The 26294-nt window shown below is 41.5% G+C and overlaps 1 protein-coding gene across 1 annotated transcript in view; it reads left to right on the forward strand.

The window, feature by feature from the left end:
- The window catches only part of st6galnac3 (ST6 (alpha-N-acetyl-neuraminyl-2,3-beta-galactosyl-1,3)-N-acetylgalactosaminide alpha-2,6-sialyltransferase 3), a gene marked incomplete at both ends in the record, with an annotated part of 86345 nt that extends 78538 nt beyond the window's left edge, over positions 1–7807 (forward strand). The window contains 2 exons of the mRNA XM_083889026.1: positions 2083–2190; positions 7618–7807. Of these exons, the coding sequence (XP_083745152.1) occupies positions 2083–2190; positions 7618–7807 (298 nt within the window). The remainder of the gene's footprint in view (positions 1–2082; positions 2191–7617) is intronic.
- Between the last annotated feature and the right edge of the window lie 18487 nt (positions 7808–26294).

A 26294-nucleotide genomic window follows, 5' to 3' on the forward strand; every position in this document is an offset into this window, starting at 1 on the left:
CTTCATAATCTCTACATCGATCTCTCGCTCTTTCATTTACACCAGGTCTGAGGCTCTTTACAGTATATTTTTATGAGTGTGAGGTGTGGGGGCCCTCCGGGAGTGTGTGTGTGTGTGTATGTGTGTGTGTGTGTGTGTGTGTGTGTGGGGGGGGGGGGCGTGTACTTTATGACCCACTTCAGACACGACTAACCCCCCTGCATCTCAGCTGTGTGTGTGTGAAAATGATCAAAGTGTGTAGTTCTCCTCTTTGATTGGTCACATAACTCATACACCCCTTCACTCTGATACCGATGAAAGGATTATGCATGTTGTTATTGATTGGTCGACCGGTTTCAACTGCATTATTCACAGAGGATAAAATGTATACTGGCGTACACTTGTTGTGCTTTATTTTATCAAGGGTCAGCTCCAGGGCTGCAACTTACTTCTTTTTTTTCCCCTCTCTCTTATCATATAATATGTTAATTATTATGTAATCCGTCAGTTTTTAGGTTTAGTCTTTTTTGCATGTTCTCGCCGCGTGTGCGTGGGTTTCCTCCCACAATCCGGAAACACGCATATTTGGGGAGATTAGGCATAATTTGACACTCTAAAACAGGGGTGTCAAACTCAAATACAGAGTGGGCCAAAATTTCAAACTGAACAAAGCCGCGGGCCAAGGTTGAACAAATTAACCTTTTAATAGGGACCCAAACAAGTTTTGCATTGAATATTGAACAAGCAAGGCTTATATAACTTTATAGTGACATGCAAAATCGAGTTTCAAATAATAATAATTAAAAAATATCAATGGCATATCAAATAAAATTTAAATAAAAATTGAATGCACCTTAAATGCAGGATAAGCGGTAGATAATGGATGGATAAAAATGTAATGCCTCTTTTCTATTTGCAGCCTTCTGAGGTAGATATCAAAATAAACTTTTTCCACAGGCTAATAATAAATTTGAAAATAAAATAACAATAATGAATGAATCAAACATTCAAGCCTTGAAGTAGCAAGAGAAAGTGCATAAATAAAACGTTAATTATTGCTCAGTTTGCTACACTGATTTGCTTTAACACTGAATATGGAACAAGCAACGCTTATATAACTTAAAAGTGCAAAATCAACTTTCAAAAAACAGACGAAAAAACATCAATGGCATATTAAATAAAATTTAAATAGAAAATTGAATGCCTCTTTTTTATTTTCGTCATCTTCATTGAGGAGAAAAGTTGCTCACATAGGTAAGTGTATAATAATACCGGCGGGCCAGCTCTAATGTTAATTTGATATTGCCTCAAGGGCCAAATGAAATTACACGGCGGGCCAAATTTGGCCCGCGGGCCAGAGTTTGACACCCATGCTCTAAATGTTTCAAGAAAACTTAATCATTTTGCTTGAAACAAGTAATTTTCCCCCAATATTGGTTATATTTACCTGCATCTTTTTTGCAGTGATGGAAACAACGACGTCCTCCTCCTCCCAAAAAACCCTAAAGTTGTTCAGCAAAAAAAAAAAAAAAAAGTTGACACAAAGGAGTGGGAAGAAGTCTGAACTTATCAAATCCCTATTTATATATTACATGTTTACCCTGCTTCCTCAATAATTAGTGCTAATACTACTAATAATAGTTCTAATAATTTTAATAAACAACTTGCATGATTATATAGAAAAGGACAAAATGCCCAAAAAACAAAAACGCAGAGGAAAAACTTATTTAAACTCAACATAAATGAATAAATAAATGGATAAATAAATACTAATAAAAGCTTTACTTATAAGATGGAACGTTTCAGAAAGAATTTAGATTTTTTTTAAATGTGCATTAATGTATTAGACACAATAGTAAACTGTTCTGTAAAATTAGGCAAAAGAATGGATCTTAAGAGTATGGAAGACACGTCGCGTTGAATCATTTACATAAACATTCTCCATCCCTGTTGTCCTGCAGGAACATCTGTTAGTGCATCATTTCTCTTTCCTCGGATCAGCTGTCCACCACAGTGAATCCACTCTTTATGTGCTGTGTGCTAATATTACAATATTTACGGGGGTTTTAACATGACATTAAAGACGTGTGTTTGCTTTCGCAGGATCCAGTCCGGCTCTTACCTCAGCACCGGCTGGTTCACCCTCATCCTGGCCATGGACATGTGCAAAGAGATCCACATCTACGGCATGATAAATGACACCTACTGCAAGTAAGACACCCATCCACCCTGTAGGAAAAATCTTCATAATAGAGGTATAATAAGGTTATGTAGAATAAGGTGTTAATACGTGCTTAATGATTACTAATAAAGAGCTAGTATGCTACTTACATATGAATATGTGTTTCCTAATCTTAAATATTACCAAAAACATTAACAACTCGATTCCTCTTGGCAGCTGCAGCCAATCACAGTCTTCCTGCCCACTTTGAATACATTTCCATATCCTCCGTTTGAATTTAATGGCTGAATTTCTATGCTGAAATCCATATTGGGTTTTTTTTTTTTTTCCCCTCGCGCTGTGAATACCATTACAGTTTCTAGCCTGGAATATCCAGCAGACTGCAGAGTCTACAGCACCGTGGGTGGCCGCCGTGCCGCAACACCCACTTCCTCCCCGAGTTGTATTTGTAAATCAGCCTGTCGTCTTCTTTCTGACTCCTGTGTGACTGATTGCTGTCTGGCCGAGAGGCCACGGGAGGGATGACAAACATGATGCCGTGGCTCTGGGCACAACTGCTCAGTCACTCATCTCAGACTTGATGGACTCCTCCTCCTCCTCCTCCTCCTCCTCCTCCACCTCCTCCTCCTCCTCCTCCTCCTCTTTCTTTTCTCTCCTTCTCTACCTCTGGCTCAACCTGTACTCTCTCGACGCACGGTGAAAATCCTGCTTTCTAATCCCCTCCGTCTTCCCCCCCGTGCGCAGCAGGAGTTGAAATAAAAACAGCTTCAGATACATGGCGGGAAAGAAAAGAGTGATAAATCGTGCAGTGCAGAGGATTTTATAATTCACTGAGGCAGTTAAGAGCCCGTCATTCTCCTTTGCTACCTCTTACTTCTGTCCTTCCTGCGCGAGACAAGGAATATTGTGCTTTTTGTGGGTTTTTGAAACGGACAACTTAGTGTCACACAAAGCCACGTTGACAGCCCATCGCTCCGGCACAAACGGGAGGAAGGGATTGTTTGCGGGATGATGTTTGAAGCTTCCGTCCGAATTGACCTCAGCAGTCGTCGTGGTAATGGGGCATCAACAGGTGGAGCTGCAAAGGAGAGAGGAGAGTGGAATTGAATTGATTCGGTCGTGCCGGTGCAACAGAGGAGTGAAGGTGGGGAGTGGAGCAGTGATTGGGATGTGCTGTACTCTGTGCTGGCAGACAGCCACAGTCACCCTCACTGTGTGTGGACTTACTGGCTCTTTCTCTTTTGACTGTGTTCACTCTCCCGGTGGAAATGTTACACAAGTCATCCTCTCATAAAGCTGTCGCTGGATATTAGAAGCCAAGCGCTGAATACACATGTGATGCTCCACTTTTTGATGGGAAGAACGGTGACTAATGGTGATACACAAAGTTTCAGAAGTGAATGCCACTCCTTAAATATTTGTGCTGCTATCTTGACCAGAACTCCCTGGAAGAAGAGGTCTTGTATCTTAGTGGGACATTCCTGGCTAAATAATGGATATATAAAATATAAAGTCCAAAGACATGGAGATTCAGATTTGCTTAAAGGGGACATATTATGCAATATCAACTTTTTAATCATTTTAATACTTATATTTGGGACTCTGGAGGCCCTATGAGTAGGCAAAGTGTGAAAAAAGATTGCTACAGTCTAAGTCCAGGAGATAAAACATGCAATGTTGACTTCCGCACTCATTGCTACATCACAATGAGACATTCCTGGAATTGTTGTCTCTCGCGGAGCTCCGCTTTGTCTCTAAACGCGAGAGTGCAAAGTGAGGGCAATAGTATCTGGAAGAGGGGAAGTCCATGAAGTGTTCTACACAAATTTCCAGCCTGAGAGGATTTACATTTTATATATGATGGCAATGTGCCGGCTAGAGTCGGCAAATGATGGCTTTTCCAAATGCTAACTGCTGTTAGCTGCCGGAGCCTCAGTGACGCTGACGTAGTTTCCTGTGTCTCATTTGCATTTAAAGAGACAGGCACTCAAAAGACATGTTCATTAGGACACCAGGGAACTAGGTTCACTTGTAGAAATAGGGTATAATATGTCTCCTTTAATTGGAGCTGAATATGAGTGCTGGACTGTTGGACTGGTGGCGTATTTTGCCCAATGTCAGCTTGGTCTGGCTCGCAGCCTTTAAAGGATAAGCAGTATCGGTGATGGATGGATAAAGGACTACATATTGAATACTTTTTGTTGCCAACTGCAGGCAAAAAAAAAAAATAAAATCCTGCTGAGTTTGCTGCAAGTATCTGATCACTGTCCTGATACATCTTCACTTTAATAGTTCCTTCATCATCTACCGCTTTATCCTCCACATGAGGGTCATTGAGATAAAACAACCATCCACTCTCACTCACACACCTACAGTCAATTTAGAGTGCCCGATTGACTAAATCTGCATGTTTTTGGACTGTGGGAGGAAACCAGAGGACCCTGGAGAAAACCTACACACACACATGGAGAGAACATGCAGACTCCACACAGAAGAGGCTGAAAAGGAAAGAGTGCTCAGTTTAATAGTTACATAATCTAAAAATTGTTTTTGTACTTTTGATTTTCTTCAGAAATCAAATGCAGCAAAAAAACATTTCCCTGAACCTGATGTGGATATTTAATTTCTCCCACTTGAGCATGAACCAGAAGCTTGACTCGCGTTGACACAGAAGAGAAAAAAAAAAATATCTGAGCTGTCTCTCAGTATAAGAGATAGTTTCTAGTTTTAACAAGATGTTTTTTTTTTTTATTTTATACTTGAAAGTCGGCTCTTTTCTTCGGGGAGGGATGAGTGTGAAAGTGTAGAGGCTCTGTTTGCTCTGAGGTTCACAGCCGAACCAGAAACTCAGGGCGATGCCGACTATTATGATGGTAAATTTCAAGTCATTCCGAGATACTTTTTTGTTTTTGAGACTAAAGTCAGCTCACTGTCAAAGTGCATCAGGGCAAATTGATCATTTCCTGATTTTCAAAAATTAATTAAAATTATTCCTTAAGAGGTTTGCAAATATTTTCAACTGATCCTTGTTCAGAGCGATGCCGACTATTATGATGGTAAATTTCAAGTCATTCTGAGATACTTTTTATTTTTTTGAAGAAAGTCAGCTCACTGTCAAAGTGCATCAGGGAAAATGGATCATTTCCTGAATTTCAAAAATTCATGAAAATTATTCCTTAAGAGGTTTGCAGATATTTTCAATGCATCCTTGTCCAGGGCGATGCCGACTATTATGATGGTAAATTTCAAGTCATTCCGAGATACTTTTTGTTTTCGAGAAGAAAGTCAGCTCACTGTCAAAGTGCATCAGGGCAAATGGATCATTTCCTGATTTTCAAAAATTCATTAAAATTATTCCTTAAAAGGTTTGCTCATATTTTCAACGCTTCTTTGTTTAGGGCGATGCCGACTATTATGATGGTAAATTTCAAGTCATTCCGAGACACTTTTTGTTTTGGAGAAGAAAGTCAGCTCACTGTCAAAGTGCATCAGGGAAAATGGATCATTTCCTGATTTTCAAAAATTCATTAAAATGATTCCTTAAGAGGTTTGCAAACGGAGTATAATTGTACACCGTATACGTAGAAGTATATATCAGCTCATATTTAGTGAGGCAACAGTCGCTATGTTGACTGTATATTGGAGTCGCACACGCACACACATGCGATACAGTTGAACAGTGACATAAAGCACAACAAAGTGGCCACTAAAGACATAAAGTGAAATGTCCTGTCGTTAAAAATGGAATTGCACAGATGCTGCTCTTTAATCCTGCCTCACTGAGAGATCCTTTTTTAAAAAAAAAAAAAAAATTCAGCAGAAGCAGAGACTTCACTTTTTCTATTCCACACGTTCTTACCTTACTTTGCCTTAATCCCATTTCACCCCTCGCGCCTCTGTAGCTCTTCCTCTCAAGTGAGGGCGTCGCGTGTGTCCTGACTGTCGCTGAGGTCGAGCGGTATAGGCTGAAGAACGACGAACCGAATGAGGATTTATTCGGCAAGCGGAATCCAAAGAAAACACAGAACACTACACTCCATCGTACATACCATAAACTGGTCCACCAGTTGATGGCGACATGTTACGTTCTTAAAGAGGGTCCCGTTTGGTGGTAGACGTTAACCGCTAGCCCTCGTAACTCAGTTCTAACGGCTGAGGGGAACAGGCGAGTGGCATCAGGTCGGAACTGCTAATAATGTTGCACTGTTACTTTGTCCATGACCTGAAAGAATCTTCTTAAGTCGCTTTAGAACCTCTTAAGATGTCGGCTGTCAGTCACACTGGTGTTCGCTCATATGTGCCATGTTCTATCATATATTTTCCTCATTTTCCTCACATTTTTCCATAAACAGAGTTCCATTTTTTAATTCTTTTTAGTCACTTTTTAGTTCACTTTTTTTTTTTCCATGCTTAGATTTGTGTTTCATGAATTTGTTTTTTACCGTCTGCTTTTAATGCCGTGCGTCTGTTACGCTTTTATTTTGTTTTGCAATTTGGTCAACTGTGGGTTGTTGTAAAGGGCTATAGAAATAAAGCACATTACATTTTTGTAACCAGTGGAGCGTCTATTCGTTGTAGTGCTTAGGGATGCACAATATTATCAGTATCAGGCAGATATTGGCACCTGAATCTGCTGATATGACTACAACAGTTGGCTAAATAGGCGGCTACCTCCTTAACTTCTATGCTGGCGCTCTCTATAAATATATATTTTGACGTTTATTTGTTTTATTCAATGAAGAACATTCATCTCTACACCTGCTGTGACATGAGTGGGAAAAATATTATGTTAATTTCACATGTATATATATCGGTATCAGTTATCGGCCCAAGCACTCCTGATATATCGGATATCAGCAAGAATGTTGCTACTTTACCTTTTCTTTTTATATTTGGCTTAGGCCCAGGTTTAGGGTTAAAAAGGAGAAATGGGATTGGGCCATTTTCCCAACTGTCACAGATGTTTCGCTTTAAAGGTCCCATATTATGCAAAATCAACTTTTCAATCATGTTAATACTAATATTTGGGACTTTTTGTGGTCCTCCTCAGTCTAAGTACAGGAGATAAAACAAGCAATGTTGACTTCCGCAACCACTGGGACGTCACAATGCGCAAAATTCCTGGAATTGTTGTCTCGCCGAGCTCCGCTTTGTCCGTAAAAACACGCGAGAGTGCTGGCGACGGCAACGGCATCCGAAAACCGGAAGTCGGAAAAAAGTTCTATCTTGGCTCCACAGTGCAGCACAGAGTTCTACACAAACTTCCAGCCTCAGAGGATTTAGCTGTCCAGTGGATACATGTTATATATGACAGCAATGTGCCGGCTAGAGTCTGCAAATGATCACTTTTCCCAAATGCTAACTGATGTTAGCTCCCAGTAGCCTCTGTGGTCATTTCCTGTCCCTTAAGTTTCGTTTTAATTAACCTTTCATCTGTGTCCTTTATCCCCATCCAGGACAGAGGGCTACAGAAAGGTCCCGTACCACTACTACGAGGCCGGCAGCCGGGACGAGTGTGCGGAGTACACGCTCCACGAGAGCGCCCCCTACGGCGGACATCGCTTCATCACGGAGAAGTCTGTGTTTGCCAAGTGGGCCAAGACTCACGCCATCAAGTTCTTTAACCCGTCGTGGCAGCTGTCGTGACCCTGGCTGCGCACATCGTCGTCAGAGACGGAGACGCTGAACGTCCACACTGACGGGAAGCTCGTTCCCTAATGTGGTCAAATATCAACTTTCTCTCCATATCCACGCAAAAAATTCAGACTCATTGAATCTGACGGATTTCCTTTAAGGTTTGATCAACCACACAGACTGCAAAAAAAACACAGCACGCGCACACACACGCACTGCTCTTTACTGACTAATCAATCCTTTTGCTGCTCTGTGAGTTCAGCAAAGGTTTGCTCCAAGACTGACTTTGAATAAAATAAACAACGTGAAGAAGAAGAAGCAGAAAACCATCCGTCAAATTGCTGTGGCCTCAGCAGCTCAGATGGCCGCAGGGCACTCTACACTACAAAGGCTAAATGGACTTTTTTTTTTCTTCTCATGGTTGTATTTGAAGAGGAGCTGCCATCGGCGTCCGATGAGCTTCGCCCGCTCCCGTCTCCTCCTCATGACCGTCTTCTCTGTCAGGCTGTAATTAATCCGTAACGAGCATAAATCAGCCGCTCATCTCCGACTGAGGGAGTATTGAGAGCAGATTGTCTGTCATTTTCAATTTCCCTCTGCCTGGTTTAAAAGACGCTTGAACAAAACAAGGTCATTTCAAAAAAAAAAAAAAAAAGACCTACAACATGTACATAATATATCCGCTTTTTATAGTTACGTTTGTTTGTTATACCGTGTGTTTAATCACACGACGCCAAGATGTCACCACTTTTTTTATACAGAACACTACGGGAAAATGGAGTTTTAGGGGATGTGTCTTTGCTCGACGAGCAGATGTTTTGCGTCGTTTATTCTGCACAGATAAGATCCTGAGGCTCTCGCGAGCGCCGTGCCATTGTCAACAACAGCAGCAGCAGCAGCAGCAGCAGCACAGAGCATATAGAGCAATGTGCAATTAGAATCCCCCGTCCTTATGGAAGGAGTGAAGTCATTTGTGACCCCACTGAGGGAGAGATTTATGTTTGCAGCGAAACCATTTGAAGTTAATTGTATTTTATTATCATTCCGTGCCTGCAATATACTCCGCAGTTTGTTGTTGTTGTTGTTGTTGTGCGGAGACGGAGGGGAGACGCTCGCTGGCGCACTCCGTCTCAATCATCTTCCCGTTCAGCTTTGTGTGCCTCTTTGTGCGCCGTGTCACTTTGTGAAACACATGCACACACACCCACCCCCCCCCCCCCCACACACACACACACGTTTGTCTTTGGACACAGCGTGCACGTCGTCCGCTTCAGCCATTTTACATTTGGATGCGTCTGTTCCAGGACAGTGAGGGATAATTAGAGAACTACTGAGGTGTGGAGGTATAGCCCCCCCCTCTTCTCTCACTCTCTCTCTCTCTGTTTCTCTAGAACTGTGATTAGTGTCCTGGTCAGAGACGCAGCTTAAAGAGGCGACTGGGAGGATTCACAGACTTCTAATTTAGGCGATTTGATGCACAGACTCCCTGATGACTGTAATATACTGCAGCTGAGCTTTACAATTAGGGCCGGGTGAATGTCTTTGCATTCCTGCATGTGCGTAATGTATATATACATATATATACATATATATGTATATATACATATGTAGGCAGAGTGCCACAGACTCTTTTCCTGACAGGTAAAAACGAAAGATTATCTTAGTAAAGTCAACTGTACGGTGGCCCTGAGGTGCAAAACACAAACGCAAAAGCAAGAAAACACAAAAACATTAACTCAAAACGGAAACACAAAAGCAGAAAAGACGAAAGACATTCACTTAAAACTGAAATCGAAAAACACAAGACATACCTCTTCTGTTTTGAGTTAATGTATTTGTTTTCTGTTTTTGCGCTTGTGTTTTTTGTTTTGCGCTTGTGTTTTGCACCTCGGGGCCACCGTACTGTGACATTAAACTGAACAAATAACTTCTGTCCAGCCCAGTTTTTACTCTTGGACTCAGTTCCTGTTTGTCTGCTGCGTAATATTTGTACAATCACTGCTTTTCCCAGAGCAACTTCACTGACGCCGACTTACATAGAATGTCCTACGACTAAGAACTCGGTAACCCCTGTGCGCCGCCCGCCGTCACCTTGTCACTCGATGTAAATTTGGACGACAAGAGCGTCAGCGAAATCCCTCCCGGTGTCACTCGACACAGATTACAGACGACCGCAACACGTTCCGTGGGGTCACAGGTCCCAGATTTCCCGGGGGACATACAGAACGGATTTTAAGTCCACAACACTGTGAGGAGCTTTTCATCCACGTTTTTTTTTTTCATACGCTCCGAGTCTCAGGACGAGGTCTGAAACGATTCTTCTTCTCCAGCGTGGACGTTACATTTCCACTCGGTTAACGCGGCAGCTTCACACCAGTCGCTTTCACCTCTTTGTACGCCAGCGTTTGCACTTTCTTGCTGGGAAAATGAACGTGTTTGATTCTTAGAGATATTGTGCGCATCATTCAAAAGAGCGACGAGAGGTTGTAATAATACGGTAACAGGAAAGCGGCGTTATTCTAACGTCGTCTTATTTCTTATGTCAATTCCAGCTAATGAGAATTAATGTAGTGTGATACCTTGAAACATGAAGTCTGGGCGTCAAAATGGCTCATTTTGTGCCAATTACCGTGTTATTAAGTCGAGAATGATCTTTACTCTGTGTGAGTCAGTGTTTAGTGTCAAGGTAACTCTTCACTACATCCACTGTTTAGTTTTACTCACTTTTACGATTTCAATTCACAGTTTAAAAATGAACTCAAAACTGAAACACCAGCCACAGTCTTTGTCCCTTTTTTTTTTCCTCCTTTTTTGTTGTTGTTTAAATACATTTTTGTTGTTGTTGTTGCTGATAATGATGCAGTGGTTGGTTTTTCTCCTGCAGGTCACGTTTTTTTGCCAACATATTCAGACGGTGCACTCTGTTATTTTCGAACCAACAACAAGCGCTCCATTGTTCTCGGCTCAGTGCGAACAAGAGAAAATCTTGGATGTGTAGCACTGAAAATGACGGTGAAGACGCCCACTTATACGCTCTTATGAATCATTTATGGCTCCTCAGGAGGCAACGAGACACATTTCACTTCGTTATTGCCAGGAGTAAAAAACAAAAAAAGAGTAGAATACTGCTTCATATGTGCATTCACAAACCTTTGGGATTTATTATTTTACAAAAAAACCCACGTCATTAATTATTCAGTCATTATTCCATCAATGGGCGAACAATGAATTGTTTATGTTTTTGTTTGCATTAGTTTTACGACTTCAGTTGATCATTAAATGGACAGATATCATGATTTCACATTTCAAGTTTGCTTAAAATAAATATTATTTTCCTTTTTACCCATTTGAACGTCTTTGTGAGGACATTTTGGCTGATCCACACAACTTTATCAGGCTTTTTGAAGGTAAAGATCTTGGTTGTACACTCTTAGAAATAAGGGTTCCAAAAGGGCTCTTCTACCGGGAACCGTTTGCTTCTTAAAAAGGGTTCTTGGTGGATCCCTCCAAAAGGGTTCCAGGTGGAACCTTTATAAAAAGGTTCTACCTGGAGCCAAAAATGGTTCTCCTATGGGGACAAGCCGAAGAACCTCTATTACTTCTACTTAGCACTTTTATTTCTAAGAGTGTAGGGTTAAAATTGGTTTAAGTTAAGGAAAGTTTAAGCTTAGGGTAAGGGGTCTATGGCTGTCCACACAAAGAATATAACATATAACAAAACGTGTAAATGTGTTCCTTATGTTGTGGGGACCTAAATCTGTTTACACAGTCACATTATGGGGACTTGTCTTCCTTATGGGGACACACATCAAGGCCAGTCATAATTATGGTTAAGGCTAGAGGAAGTCTCCAGGAAAATGAATGTAAGTCAATGCAATTGTCCACTGAAGATTTCAGATGTGGATTTCATTCTCAAACGTTGCTTTTTGTTCTCTGATTTTAGATTTCTGAAGAACTCCACAGACAAACTTCTTCAGGTCACTCCGTCTCACTTGACTCTTTCTCTCATTGTTTTGAAGCAGTTTTGTCAAATGCCTCAAGTGCTTTTTTTTCCCCCACATTGAGCACATTGTTTAAATTCTATTTTCTTCTTCCCTGTTATTATTATTATTATTATCATTATTATTACTTGTGTGTTATAAAGCACTTTCCTTTATCATTTTCAGGTCAAGTGTCCTTGTGGAGTGTGTAACTATGGCTGTGTTTGAGTTACACAGAATGTAATATAACACTGAGTTTGTTATGAAATGTAAGAAAGGGTTTTTTCTTTTTCTCCACAGCATGTATGATTGCAGGCTATTGAAATGTAAATCTTTCTGTAAAACAAAGCGTCTTGATTACATGTACTATCCTGTCATTTGCTGTCTCGCTAAAACTATATATTGTGAGTGTCCTCTTTTTTTTTTTTTTCACTGTGGGAATTAAACAAAAAACCTGAACGTGGCTTTTGTGTGATTGCTGGTCGAGAAAAGCAGTAGCATCAGCGCACGAGAAACACTGGTTAAATGTGCTAATATGATACAAACAGAGCCGGAGCTGAGCTGTCATCTGAAAACTGATGTCTCGTGGGGTTGCAGCAGAGGTGTGCTGAGTTCACACACACTTCTGGCAAGTTTTGCTTTTTACGTAAACCCCGGCACGAACACACACACACACACACACACACACTTTTAATAATAACACCTACAACCATGGGTTTTTGTGCTGCGGTGATGAATAAAGTACATGATGGAAACTTAACTCCAATTTTAGTTCTATACTGAATGCATTTCTGGTAAATAGTCTGAGACGTACATTTAAAATGAAAAGTGCTTGGAGAGCACTCACCTCTGCCAACACCTCAAAGAAAAACACCCTGTCTTTCGATGTGTTAGAAAACTCAAAAATAAGTCGCCTTTTGCTAAATGGATTGGTTTTTTTTTTAATCATAGAAGGTAGTTGTTCTCTTCACTGTTCCCAGAAATAATGTGCAAAATATAGGGTTCTTTAAAATGTAGGGGAGGACAGAACAAAGACTGATCATTCGTTATTCACCACTGATGTTATACAAATAGAAGTACAACAATCATGATGTGCTTTTTCAAATTTTAAAAATCATCTCCCGATGACTCGTATTTGACATTTTCATCACTTTCACAGGAAATAAAACTTGTGGACCTTTATGTACAATTTAATTCTTAACTCTTGAACACGACCGAGACACATTTTTGTGTTTTTGGCTTTGAATTTCGAGAATATTTTTCATGCATATCGTTAAAGATCTAAGGTTGTGCATTTTTTTTTGTCTTTTTTGAGTCTATTTTCAACAACGATTTACTAAAATACTCACACTCACACACCTACGCACAAGAAATGCGCTTTAAATGGGTTTAAAAACTTAAAAACTTTAAGAATTCATTAATGTTTGATATTTATGATGAGGACTGATTTGAGTTTAGAAAATGAAAGAGAAAAATGTACGGCTTAATTTCTTATGAGCACGTTTTGGTGCTCTATGTGGGTTAACGTGAGTATTTTACGAAATATGACATTGCAAAAAACTGCTCTTTCACATATACCAGGCTGCAATAATCCAATCAAAAAGAATCCAGTTTGCATGAAGTAAATTGAAAATAATGAAGCGAGAACTTGGCAATTTAAGGGTTAAAAATTTAAAATATCATCAATTATTGATATGTATGGAAAGGATTGATGTTGTAATAATAGCACATTTAGGTGCTCTAGGTGTGTTTACGTAACTTTTTGAAGGTGCTTTTGCACATTTTATAAATGCTAAATTTGTATTTATATATTGCTATAGTCTTGATGAGAACTCAAAGCTGCTGCACACTACAGTTTTGACATTCACCCATTCACACATCTTTCATATCCACTGTCAGGAGCAGCGTGGGGTTCATCGACGTGTAGACGAGCAGAGCCGGGAATCAAACCGCTGAGCCTATACCGTCGCATATTATCAGATCAGATTCCCTTTTCTTTTCATCCAAGTTCAAAACACTGACGCTAAATCACTGACTTTGTTCGAGTCGAAAACCTGATTCCATTTGACTGACAAAAAAACAAACACGTTCTTCAGAGCAATTACTTTCCTTTGAGTCACTTTCAGATCAAGTATATCGAGGGAAACTTAGTCGTATGTGAGCATAAAACCAAGGTAAACTTTACCACACACTTTTGTTACACAAGGCTGCAAATTAAAAAGATGGGAGTGTGAAATAAAGACACATTTTCACTGGCAAAAAAAAGCAATGGATACAATAAGCATCCACCCCCGGGTCACAAATGACTCTGCAGCAGACGAGGATTTTTATAGTTTCCAGCTACGATTGGCAGTAATGTAACCTGGGAAAATGCACTAAATTCATACGTCATGTACTTCTTTATTTTTGGCTGTCTCGTTGCAGACAGAGACACCTTTTCCAGAGTTTTTTTTTTGTTTTTTTTTAAAATATGACTCACACTCTTCAATATGGACGTGTAAACACTATAATATTGTCAGTGCTATATATGGAAGTTTAATTATAACGAGACAATCTCCTGTATTAGATGTCAATGCGTTCTTTAAAAAACTGTGTTAAAGTATACACTACACAAAAGTTTGGGCTCACCTATACAATTTGTTTTGTGTTTTCCATTAAAAAGTCACACATTTATTCATCAAAAGAGTTGCAAAATGAGTAGAAAATATAGTCAAGACATTGACAAGATTAGAAATAATGATTTTTAGAACCAGCAAAACTGTTTTCAGCTGTGCTAACATCATTGCACAAGGGTTTTCAAGGGTTTTCTAATCATCCAATAGCCTTCTAACGCCATTAGCAAACACAATGTACCACACAATGGGCCTTTATACACCTATGTACATATTCCATTAAAAAACAGACGTTTGCAGCTAGAATAGCCGTTTACCACATGAACAATGTATAGAGTGAATTCATTTAATGTTATATTCACTGAAAAAAGTGCTTTCCATTCAAAAAATAAGGTAATTTCTATCTGACCCAAAACTTCTGAACAGCAGTATAAGTGATGTTCACGTTGAAGCTGCTGATGACTAATATTAGCTGTATTCAGCTCATTATCGATGTTGTGGCTGGACTGTAATTTACGTGGCACATCATTTTCAATCGAAAAATAGCATCATGCAGTTCTTTGTATTTAAGCGGGGGAGAGAATACGTCTGGATATTAATGTCACCTCTCCTCTGGTTTTATTTTAATGAACTGACATTTAGCTGAGGTGACCGACACGCGGAAACAAAAGGCTTCATCACTGCAGGCGCCGACAGCGGAGGCACATCAGTGTAAACATGAACCCAACGGCTCCAACGCTGAACACTGTGCCAATTATGCCTTCAAAGATAAACAAACAAAGGTGCCGAGCTGACCACATCAAATCAGCACACTCTTCTGTCTCTTTTATGAAAGCCGGAGACACAACAGTGTCATCGCTGATGTATTAACTAATAACTAAACAGCCACGAGCGCAGCTCCTAAGTCCATTCATCTCTCAGAAGTGCTGGGTGGAGCACCGTGTCTGAGGAATGGAAGAAATGAGCTCACAACAACAACAACAACAACAACAACAACAACAACAACAACAACAACAACAACAACAACAACAACAACAACAACAACATGAGCCATAGGAAACAGTGGAGTCAACGAATAATGACTCCTTTTTAACATAAAAATGATCTGTCATTTTCACTTAAAACTGTTGTGTGTAACCTTTCAATACAAACAAGTGTCTGTTGAGATAAAAGCCTCTCAGCTCCACAGTATTTCTCAGTGCAGACGTGTTTACGTCTCGTGTTCCCACAGTTCATTCATCTGATGTCAAAACTGTTACTTCTGCCGGGCGGCTGGACCACGTTAGTGATTTCAGCTCAGCTGAGCGAGGTCAATGAGACGACCGGAAACCTTTTCACTTCAGTGTTTTCAAATTAGGTTTTTCTGACCCCCCCCCCCCCGGAACATGTTTGCAATCTGCTCTCCCGGGCCAGATGGTGTTAAAATAAGTATCAGTGATCATAGTTAGGGGGCGCTTAATGGTGGTGATTGTAAAATAACAACAGGGCACCACCAGCAACCTGTTCACCTGCTGGTGAGAAGCTGGCCTACGATAGCTAGCGCCTGGCTCTGTGAACGCTTCAACACCGAGCGTATCGCTGACAACGCGTTTGAGCAAGTGCACTTTGTATTACCAGGTTAGGGTTAGGGTTTTTGGTCACTGAGACAAAAACTCAAACAAATGTTAAAGGAGACATATTTTGCAAAATCAAATTTTGAATCATTTTAATATTTATATATGGGACTCTGGAGGCCCTGCTCATGTTTTTGTGGTCCGCCTCAGTCTAAGTACAGGAGATAAAACACGCGATTTCCGCACTCATTGCTACATAACATTGTGCAAATTCCTGGAATGGTTGTCTCGCGGAGCTCTGCTATTTCCCTTAAAAACGCGAGAGTGCAGGCGAGGGCAATATAATAGTATCCTGAAGAGCGGAAATCAGCAAAGTGTTCTATTGTTGGCTGCACAGTGCAGCACAGAGTTCTACACAAACTTCTAGCCTCAGAGGATTTACATTTTATATATGACGGCAATGTGCCGGCTAGATTCGGCAAATCATGGCTTTTCCAAATGCTAACTGCTGTTAGCTGCACTGACGTATTTTCCTGTGTCTATTTGAATTTAAAGAGACAGGCACTCAAAAGCGACCTTTCTGAAAAGGTTTATTCGAAGGCTATATAAACTGATGTATTCTTAGTATTGTTATTAGCAATAATACACTACAATAAAATATTCATTTTATGCCAATCCACCCTCTGGACTTTTAATATTCCCCTCACTTTTGTTTTGGGCTCAGTGCGGGTGATGAAGCCTGTACAAACATCAGTTTGTCTCACATGATGTCTGTACCTTAGCTTGAATAAAGGATTCAAACTAACAAAATCCCCCTTCGTCTGACATTTCATTCAGTTCGCGTCCGTCTCCGCTCCTGAATAAAAACGTCTATATAACGTCTCCCGTGTTTCTTCTACCAGAAAAGTCGCTCTAATGACTGTTACGCTGTTTACTGACAGATGCAGCCAATTAGCCAGGTGTATGTTATGGATACATTAAGTCAAAGCACATCGTAACATATCACCTTCCCCCAAGCGATGAGCTCCAGCTGTGTATGAGGGCTCAGATGCTGTTAGTGTTTTGTCTGTTTGTTTGTGCCTTTGAATATTTTCAATCCACTAATTTGCACGGTCCATAGCTGCGGACAAAGTAAGCGCAAACTACTTTTATTTTCATTTTCTTACTCCACACTCATGTTTATTGGTGTATTTCAGTGGTTCCAAAGTGGCAGATCGGAGACCGCCTCCAGCACGTTACACTTTCAAAATGATCTGTAACATTTAACGATTTATTTAATTCCATGCAGGTTTGTTAAATGTTCTTTAACAATACATCTCCACAGATGCTCTGGTGCCTCATTAATGACTCGCGTGGAGCAGACATCGCTTTGATCGCCATGTTTTTTTAGTTTTTTTTTTTTTTTTTTACAGCAAACCTCCCCGAAGAAATATGAGTGCTTTGGTAATTGCTTCATGTTTATATTGATTACATCCTCCTCCTCTGGTAGTCACTCATCCTCCCATCTTCCCTTTCTCGGGAACATATTGAGCCTGTCTGGAATCACAGGCGTTTCGAAGGGAGGAGGAAGTTGTACAAGCAGACACTAAATGTCAACAATTTTCACATTATCTCAGGCAACAGGAAAACATTCAGCTGTGACTAATTGCAGCTGTAGATCTGGCAAAATAAATCCGCGCAACTGTCACAAACAGACGCGGGATATTCGTTCTGAAACAGCGTTTGGAAATTTACACAATAAAACAACCGTCTAACTTCCTGCCAGTGTTCGGCCTAATCTGGCCAAGTTTGCAACTCAGGACAGTACTTGATCTAAAATTCTATTGTGACACACATTTTTGCTTTGTTGATTTGAAAAAAAAGAAAAAAGGATTAATTGTTGAGCTCTAATTTATACAGTAGAGCTCCAGACTCAGTTTGTTTACGCTGCCATGTTGGCAGGAAAAGTTTTTAAGCCCTCAGAGTTCACTTTATATTATGCAAAATCAACTTTTTAATCATTTTAATACTTATATTTGGCACTCTGGAGGCCCTATGAGTAGGCAAAGTGTGAAAAAAGATGACTCAGTCATGTTTTTGTGGTCCACCTCAGTCTAAGTACAGGAGATAAAATACGCGATGTTGACTTCCGCACTCATTGCTACGTCACAATGAGACATTCCTGGAATTGTTGTCTCACCGAGCTCCACTTTGTCCCTAAAAATGCGAGAGTGCAGGCGAGGGCAATAGTATCCGGAAGAGCGGAAGTCTGCGAAGTGTTCTATTCTTGTCTGCACAGTGCAGCACAGAGTTCTACACAAACTTCCAGCCTCAGAGGATTTATATTTTATATATGACGGCAATGTGCCGGCACGAGTCAGCAAATGACGGCTTTTCCAAATGCTAACTGCTGTTAGCTGCCGGAGCCTCAGTGACGCTGACGTAGTTTCCTGTGTCTCATTTGCATTTAAAAAGACAGACACTCAAAAGCGAGTGTTCTGAACAGGGCTGTTTTGGCAGAGTGATTGAACTGCTGTGGTGCTTCATCCTTAAGGTATTTTGACCAAAGAATGTCACAGACATGTTCGTTAGGACACCAGGGGACTAGGTCCACTTGTAGAAATAGCCTATAATATGAGTACTTTAAATCCACACAGGTCAAGCAAGGTATCACAACACTTGAATGTGCGTGTCTGACTCTTATGTCCCCACAGGGCTTTTAATGAGTGTGGAAGCTGGAGTGGACATTATTCCACACCTGCAGTATTCTGACATCTAAAAAATGTCTTGACAAACATTCCCTCTTCCTATTTGCGTAGAAAACTGCGTTAAATCAACAAAAAAATACTAAAGTTAAATAGCGTTGGATTCTGTACCTGATTAGAAGTGATTGCTACACAGAGCAGCATCTGTCGCCTGTGGATTCCCATCACTCCATCTCGAGTGTGCTTTACAAAAATGCTCTTGCATTAATTGTTTTCTCATCCCCAGCTGCCTGACATATTGCCTGGTATATATTTGTTGCCGCTTCTGTACATTTATGGACTTGAACAGCCAGCACGGCACTTGATTCGCATGATGTGATTGCATGACGTCAGCCGCCAGAGCCACTAAAGCAGTCTCTGTCCCTTTCACGTTCACATGTTAACTGCGAAGATGATAAAAAAGATATAAACACGTAACATGAAGAGCAGCACTTTGCACTGTGAACACTGGAATAAGAGAGGGTTAAACAGAAAAGGTAAGTGTTTTGCATCAGTTTGAGTGGGGATTGTAATATATATGACCAAAAGCTAAATAATACCTCATTCATTGTCTCCTCCTCCTCCTCCTCCTCCTCCTCCCACCCTTTCACCAGCCGTGATGTATTCCAAGTTCATGTCATCCTACACTTTGTTTGCGTCTGCAGATAATTGAATTGCTCTAAAAGGTCTTATCTCCGGGAAAGCCTCCCCTTTTCTCATCTCAATCAATCACCCCCCCCCCCACCCCCCCGCCGCTCTGATGGCTGTTTTTATTCCTCCAAATACATTAGCTGCAGGTTTTCTTTATTCATTTCCAGGGCATTTCCAGTTTCACGCCGATGATGAAACAGCGTGTGGGTGACAGCAGAGCGGACAGTGATTGACTGCTCTGTCAGACGCACTCACGCAAAGTGTCAGTCGATTTCAAGGTGCACACGAGGATCAAGGTGAGTGCTCGGTGAAAGTTTCCTGGAAGAATGCACTTTTTCTTTCCTTTTCGTTTCATTACACGACTGTTACAGTTACACCCGGGGGGCGCACAGGGAGTACAACCACTGTCCTCGTCACCACCGAACCCATTTACTCAAGGAATGGACTTAATACAGAAGTTACGCTTCCTGAATGCGGCTGTGAACTGATCTTTAAAGCACTTTTTTTCTGCTGTTTCCCCCACTCTAACCCTTAAACCAGGTCTTAACCCTTCAACACTGAGCGTATCGCAAATGACGCGATTGTGCAAGCGCACTTTGCACTACCGTAATTACGCGACGGTTTTGCGATGTTGGAAAAATTCCAACGGTTTCGGAAAGCTGAGACGTTGCACGTCAAAACCAAAGTGTGGTTATTACGGTAGTTTCACTCGTACTGTTGTAGGAATCTGGCCTATCGGCATCTTTGTCACCAGCGAGGAGAGAGTTGTGAAAACGCATGTACATAGTTTCCTCTTCTTTATTTTTGCCTGCTTTTGCACAAATAATCTGGTGTTCATGTACAACTACAGTGTTTTTCTTCATTTTAAATTGCTAAGACACTATTTAATATGCAATAAATAACTGCCAGATATTGAAAGTTATTCTGGAAAACTGGGCAACAGGACATTTTATGGACCTTTTATGGATAAAATGAGCAACAACAACAACAAAAAAGTCCAGGCGGAAATTTTGAGGCTTAGGTGCTAAAGGGTTTAGTCTGAAAAAGCCCTTTAAACTTCTCTGGACGAGCTATAATAATAATGTCCAACACACTGAGTCAACACGGTCCTCAAAAATGAGGGTCTGCCTCATCAGGACCAGGTTTTGGTCTCCATGAGAACTACTGGTCCTGACACGGCCAGTGTTTATGCCAAAAAAGAGAGGTCCTGACGAGGTAACAGACAAATACAAGTACACAAACTGGGAGACACACGATCGAACATGGGGGACAACATGGAGCTCAGTCTCTTCCCCGAGGACATTTCAGGTAATTGTATAAGGACTCAGGGAAATGATGCAGCTGATTACTGGTGATGAATTAATTAACACTAATTATTGACAACAGGGTTAAAAGGATTCAGCCGTCAAGCTGAACGAGGATTGTAACTTGAAACTATAGCTCCACTCTGAGTCTCTTTAACAAGAACCCAGCTCTGATTCTGTCTTTAATTTAAGTTTGAATTTCGAGATAATTTATCATACTGTAATTCCACTGGCTCTGCTCCAGTTCCACAAACCAGTATTGGTGACATGTAGACCAGATCCACCTGGCTGTGGTCTAACACATCTGCCTCCATTCATCTAATAGATGATTTTTTTTCCCCCCTCCCCTACAGGCACTTAGAGGAAATCTCCGCGGTGCATTTGCAGCCATGCCACGCCGGCGAGGACATGAAAGATTTCACTGACTGCGCTCGGCGGCTCTGCGAAATGTTGGAATCCATTGACAGTTTGATGAATCCTCGGCCTGCTGGAAATGTGTTACCAACCACACAGCAGCGTTCGAGGCCTGGGGGGGTAAGGTGAAATTGCAGCGCTGCCACTAACCAAACATCGCACGGGAAACGGTAATCATCTCTGCATTACAAACGTTTGTTAGGCAGTCGGCTTCTCCGTCCGATCCTCGGAGGCAGCATTGATTCTATCACTGCAGAGACAAAGGAGCTTTCAAAAGCCTTCTGGAAATTAGATCTGTCCAAACCAATCATGCAACAGTGCTTCGTCAAAAGAAACTTGAGCAGAGCGATGAAAGGGGATTCGTGGTTCTTCACCAGCGGGGGCAGCCTCTCCGTCTCATTGCTACCTGCTTCCAAATCACGGAAGGAACAAAACACCGTGATACAATTTTAATGAGTGAAAATGAACAGGACTGTTTTTGTTTTGTGTTTGACAATAAGAAGTTAAAGCAATATTCCGGCCCAAATTACATCGATTCTTTGTCTGCCTGTCGGTGCGGATTTGGCTTCACTGCATCCGCATAGAAAAAAAAAAAAGATTTGACAGCTGCTTTTAATGGAATTACTTTTGAAAACAGTGTGTTCTTTGGATCAGTCGCAGAACAGAGACACTGTTCCAAGAAAGTAATATTGAAAATCAAAATGAAACATTAAATTTTGTGATATTGTACCCCAGTCAAAATAAAGATAAAAAAGGGGGGTTGGTAATTAACTAATGGAGGTGTAAAAATGAAGCTGGAGTTTTCCCTCCTTTTATTAAATGTAGGGGAAATGTGACCGAGGTTCATTTATTTTAAATGTATCTTGGCTCCAGTTAGGGAGACTTTGTTTTTTTTTTGGAATAACTGTGGCAAATATGGTGAAAGGAGGGGGGAAGCCAGAATTGGATGCAGTGAGTGTTTTATTGTCAAACAGCAGCTGAGTGAATTAAAGGATGGAGGGACTGGTCTCCATGGACGGTGTGTGAGATCTGGAGAAGAGCGAAGGGGAACTGGAGGGCAAGCGGAGTGACGTGTTGTGTCGGAGACTGCGGCAAAGGAGACGCTTTCGTGATCGGCTTTGCGTAGCAGTAAAACAGCGGTGCCTAATAAAGGGACCAGAGAGTGTGTCTTGTTTTGTATTTGCACGTTTTTATGCTCATTTGTTTGAATTGTTTTATTTGCGCGCACACTCACTTTCCGGGCAGCGTTATTAACTCTCTGTCTGTTGCCCCATTTATTGTCAGACGTTGCCGTAATGTGCGGTGTTATCGCCTTTAAGTGTTGAGGGGGGAGGGGGGGGGGGGGGGGTTAATAAAATGTGGACACGCCATCGTTCTTCATCACAAGCTCCTTTGCCCTCTAACAGGGAAGAACGATCATTGCCAAGAAATATTCTCCAACCACTTGTAATGTCTCCTAAGCAACAGAGATCAAAGGCTCTATCCAAGCGAGGCTGGTTTCATCACTCACTGCCAAAGCCTTCTGCCATTTACAGGGAGGAATTAGTCAAGAGAAGAGCTGCTCCATTAACCGAGGAGAAATTAGAGGGGTTTTCTAGTCGATGAAATGAATGGGAACGCTTTTGTTTGAGAAACACTGAATTATATACTTAAGTACTATATACATTACATGTGGACGATCTTTTTCTCTCCAAATGGCTCCAGACTCTCTCTGTTTTGCAGTCCTTCACTCTTGACCTCTGATAGCTCCCTCGTCGCCAAGGAAACCTTCCCTAGCATCTGGCCCACTTTCTCTTGTCCCCCTCCTCCTCCTCCTCCTCCTCCTCCTCCTCCACAAACTCAACCATGTTGAGGCAGATGAGTGTTGCCTCCCTCTGGGCCAGAATGATGAGATGGTGCATTTACATTAGCCCGGTGAAGCAGGAGCAGTGGGCACGCTGCCAGCGCCGGAGCATAGAGCATGCAGCCAGAGCATCTGGTGAGTTTGAGCTAACACAGTGGCAGCGAGCGGTCGCTGCCTTTCAGACAGACGCACTGGCGACGAAGCACTGGCAGAGGGGCAGACACGCTGGCATGCAGTCAGATCATAAAGTCAGATAAACAATCATATTCAGGAAGTTAATTAGCCATTACTCGTTCAGCCAAACCATTTATCAGCCAAAGAGGGGGAGACAGACTCCTGGCGTGCACCTCAGTCACTCAGTTAAAACCAGCGAGTGAAATTAGGGAGGAGAAGAAACTGCTTCGTTTTACGATTTTGGATTTCAAACTCTTGGCTCGGGGCAGCGAGGAGACCAGGTTGTCCTGTTCACGGGGAAATTAGAGTAAAGTAATTCAGTGCAGAAATTACTTTGGACACAAAGTGCAATCTGCCTCCCAAACACTGACCACTGAGGGGAGATTTTCTGTGGATTTCAGCAACATGACTTCCAATAAAGTTTAAACTGGACGGCGCAGACAACTGGACGTCAGAGCAGCATATGTGAATTTTTCCATTAGCAGGTAAAGAGAATGAGTAAGTTAAAGCTCACATAGAGTGGTCCTGTTGCACATATATGTCAGTTATGGAGGTCTACTTACATACATAAACTTGTTTTTATGGTCAAAAACCTCCTAGTTGCTGTAAACGAGCCGATAGAAATCTCTCTTTTCTGAAGCTCTCCTCAGCCGCGATATTTCAGACTGAAATCTCACACCCAAAAGACAGAGTGTGTTGTGATTGGCCGGAGCAGGAGGATCTGCTGTTCAGGAGAACCGCTGTTTACGTAACCGGACCAGGTTTATTCAGAGATCTCGCTGAGCCCGAGATTACAATAAAACACAGCGTTCTCAGCAGTGGCTGAACTGTTTGTTTTAGAAACTTCAGGGCTTCGTAAACAAGGTAATGACGGAGGTACGCACTAAAAAAACAGCGTTAATTGGAACTTACGTTCTAGGTCCGCTATAAGAAAAGGAAAGTTGCGCTACACACGAGACATGATGTAACAGAGAGTAGGAATAAGGGGGATCTGTAGGTGAAGTGGGTTAAAAAATGGTGTGCAGTGTAGCTGAAACAAGCAATAAAAGTAGCACCAATAAGCATTTATTCCACCCTACAATGCAGCCCATGCAGCAAAATGCAGCAGAACTGTCCCACAACCAAACAGGGAAAAAATAGACTGGTTATTGTAAAGTACTGGCTCTCAGCCTTTTTCATCTCTGATATCCATAAATGGAGCATGTGCCCATGCAAATGTGATCACAATAGTAGTGTCAACACGGACAATGTCAGTATAAAAAAAGAGAGAAAAAAAAATCAGCCTTTAAACAAGAACACAACTCAACAGGAAAATCAATAACATCCATTTTGAATTCTGCTGGTAAGGCGGTTTCTAACCAGAGAAAGGCATCTGTCCAAAATTAAAGCTGCAGTGAATCAGTTTAAATTAGAAATGAATGTCTGTTACATGCGAGCAATTGCCAAATCAATTTACACAATGCTGATTAAGCTTATCAGCTCCCCACTGTACTCTGTATTTCTCAGCAGCGGTGTTCTGTCCTCATTTGGTGAATTTCCTGCACTGTGTACAGGGAAGTGATCCAGTTTATGTCACAACTGATGAAGGCGAGGAGACACAACACAACAGCAGCATAGTGCTGGAGTAAAGTGAGGCGGCTGCAACTTGTGAGGACGGCTAAGAGCTCCGTGAAGTGCCCATGATAAGGTTCAAAAGTGGATTGTCCTGGCATTGATGATCAATAATTCCACAATAACCTTTCAGCACAATGTAAAGGAGAACAACACTCAAGCACCGCCTCTGTTTACAGCTTTTCCACTACACGGTCCCAGCACGACTCGCCTCGGTACCTGGTACCTGCTCTGGCGAGGTTCCAAGCGAGCTGAGCTGATACTATATGTGACGTCGTCAGACTGCTGTGGACTGACTTAAATGGGACATATTATACAATATATCAACTTTTTAATCATTCTAATACTTATATTTGGTACTCTGGATGCCCTATGAGTAGGCAAAGTGTGAAAAAAGATGACTCCCTAAAAACCGCAAGAGTGCAGGCGAGGGCAATATTCTCCGGAAGAGCGGAAGTCACCAAAGTGTTCTATTCTTGTCTGCACAGTGCAGCACAGAGTTCTACACAAACTTCCAGCCTCAGAGGATTTATGTGTCCAGTGGATACATTTTATATATGACAGCAATGTGCCGGCTAGAGTCGGCAAATGATGGCTTTTCCAAATGCTAACTGCTGTTAGCTGCTGGAGCCTCAGCGACACTGACATAGTTTCCTGTGTCTCATTTAAAGAGCAAGGCACTCAAAAGCGAGCGTTCTGAAACAGGCCTGTTTTGGCAGAGTGATTGAACTGCTATGGCGGTGCTTCATTGTTTTCATTGGTATTTTGACCTAAGCAAGCAGGAGTCTGGTGTATTTAGCGACAGCACTGCTGAAAGCCTGTGATCGCAAGCACAACCTCTGTCGCTGTATTTCAGCTCAGTGACTGTGTCAGACGGAGTCTGTGCTCCGGTCATGCAGACAGTACTGAACAAATATTTTTAATGATCTGATCCTAATGATTCAGTACATCATACATACACACACCGTGTCGTGCCGTGCCGAGGCGAAGCGGGATCATGTCATGGAAAATAAATGTGTGGCTCCTTTAGAGACATAAGACATAGCATTTCTTATCCAAACATCAGAAAAAGGATAAAGTAGTCGTTAAATTGAGTTGTGTGTAATAGGAATGATGTAGGAACATACTGTGTATAGAAATATATACATATAGAAAATAACATGTAAGTGCTGAAGAAACAGCTCCAGCTCATACGTTTATTAAAGAAACCCTGAGAACCTGGATCATATTATGATTCTGGTAAAAATATATATATTTTTTAAAAGTATAGTGGCCTAAGGTAAGAGCCCTGAGGAACACATTTTCTTGTCCTCAGTCAGAGCAAAATGTACCACCAGACAATGTTGTTTATAACCGATCTGTACCTGAAGAACATGGCTCCAAACAAAACTTCCCTGAGGGAACGTTGAAGATAAAAGAAGAAGACAAGCAATTCAATTCTCTCTCTTGTCTTCAGGTTGGGAGGCATTTATACGTAATGGCATATAAACCACCTTTGTGCACCTTTGGGGGGGGGGGGGGGACGACACACTGATGCATCACCACTGAGCTGCCATCCTATCTGGTGATGTGCGTATTTGTCTCACCTCCAGCAGAGAAACACAGCAGATCTAGAGCTCCACAAAGCGTTGGGT

The sequence above is a fragment of the Microchirus variegatus genome (genome assembly GCF_963457635.1).
Source record: "Microchirus variegatus genome assembly, chromosome: 5".
Classification (NCBI taxonomy): domain Eukaryota; kingdom Metazoa; phylum Chordata; class Actinopteri; order Pleuronectiformes; family Soleidae; genus Microchirus; species Microchirus variegatus.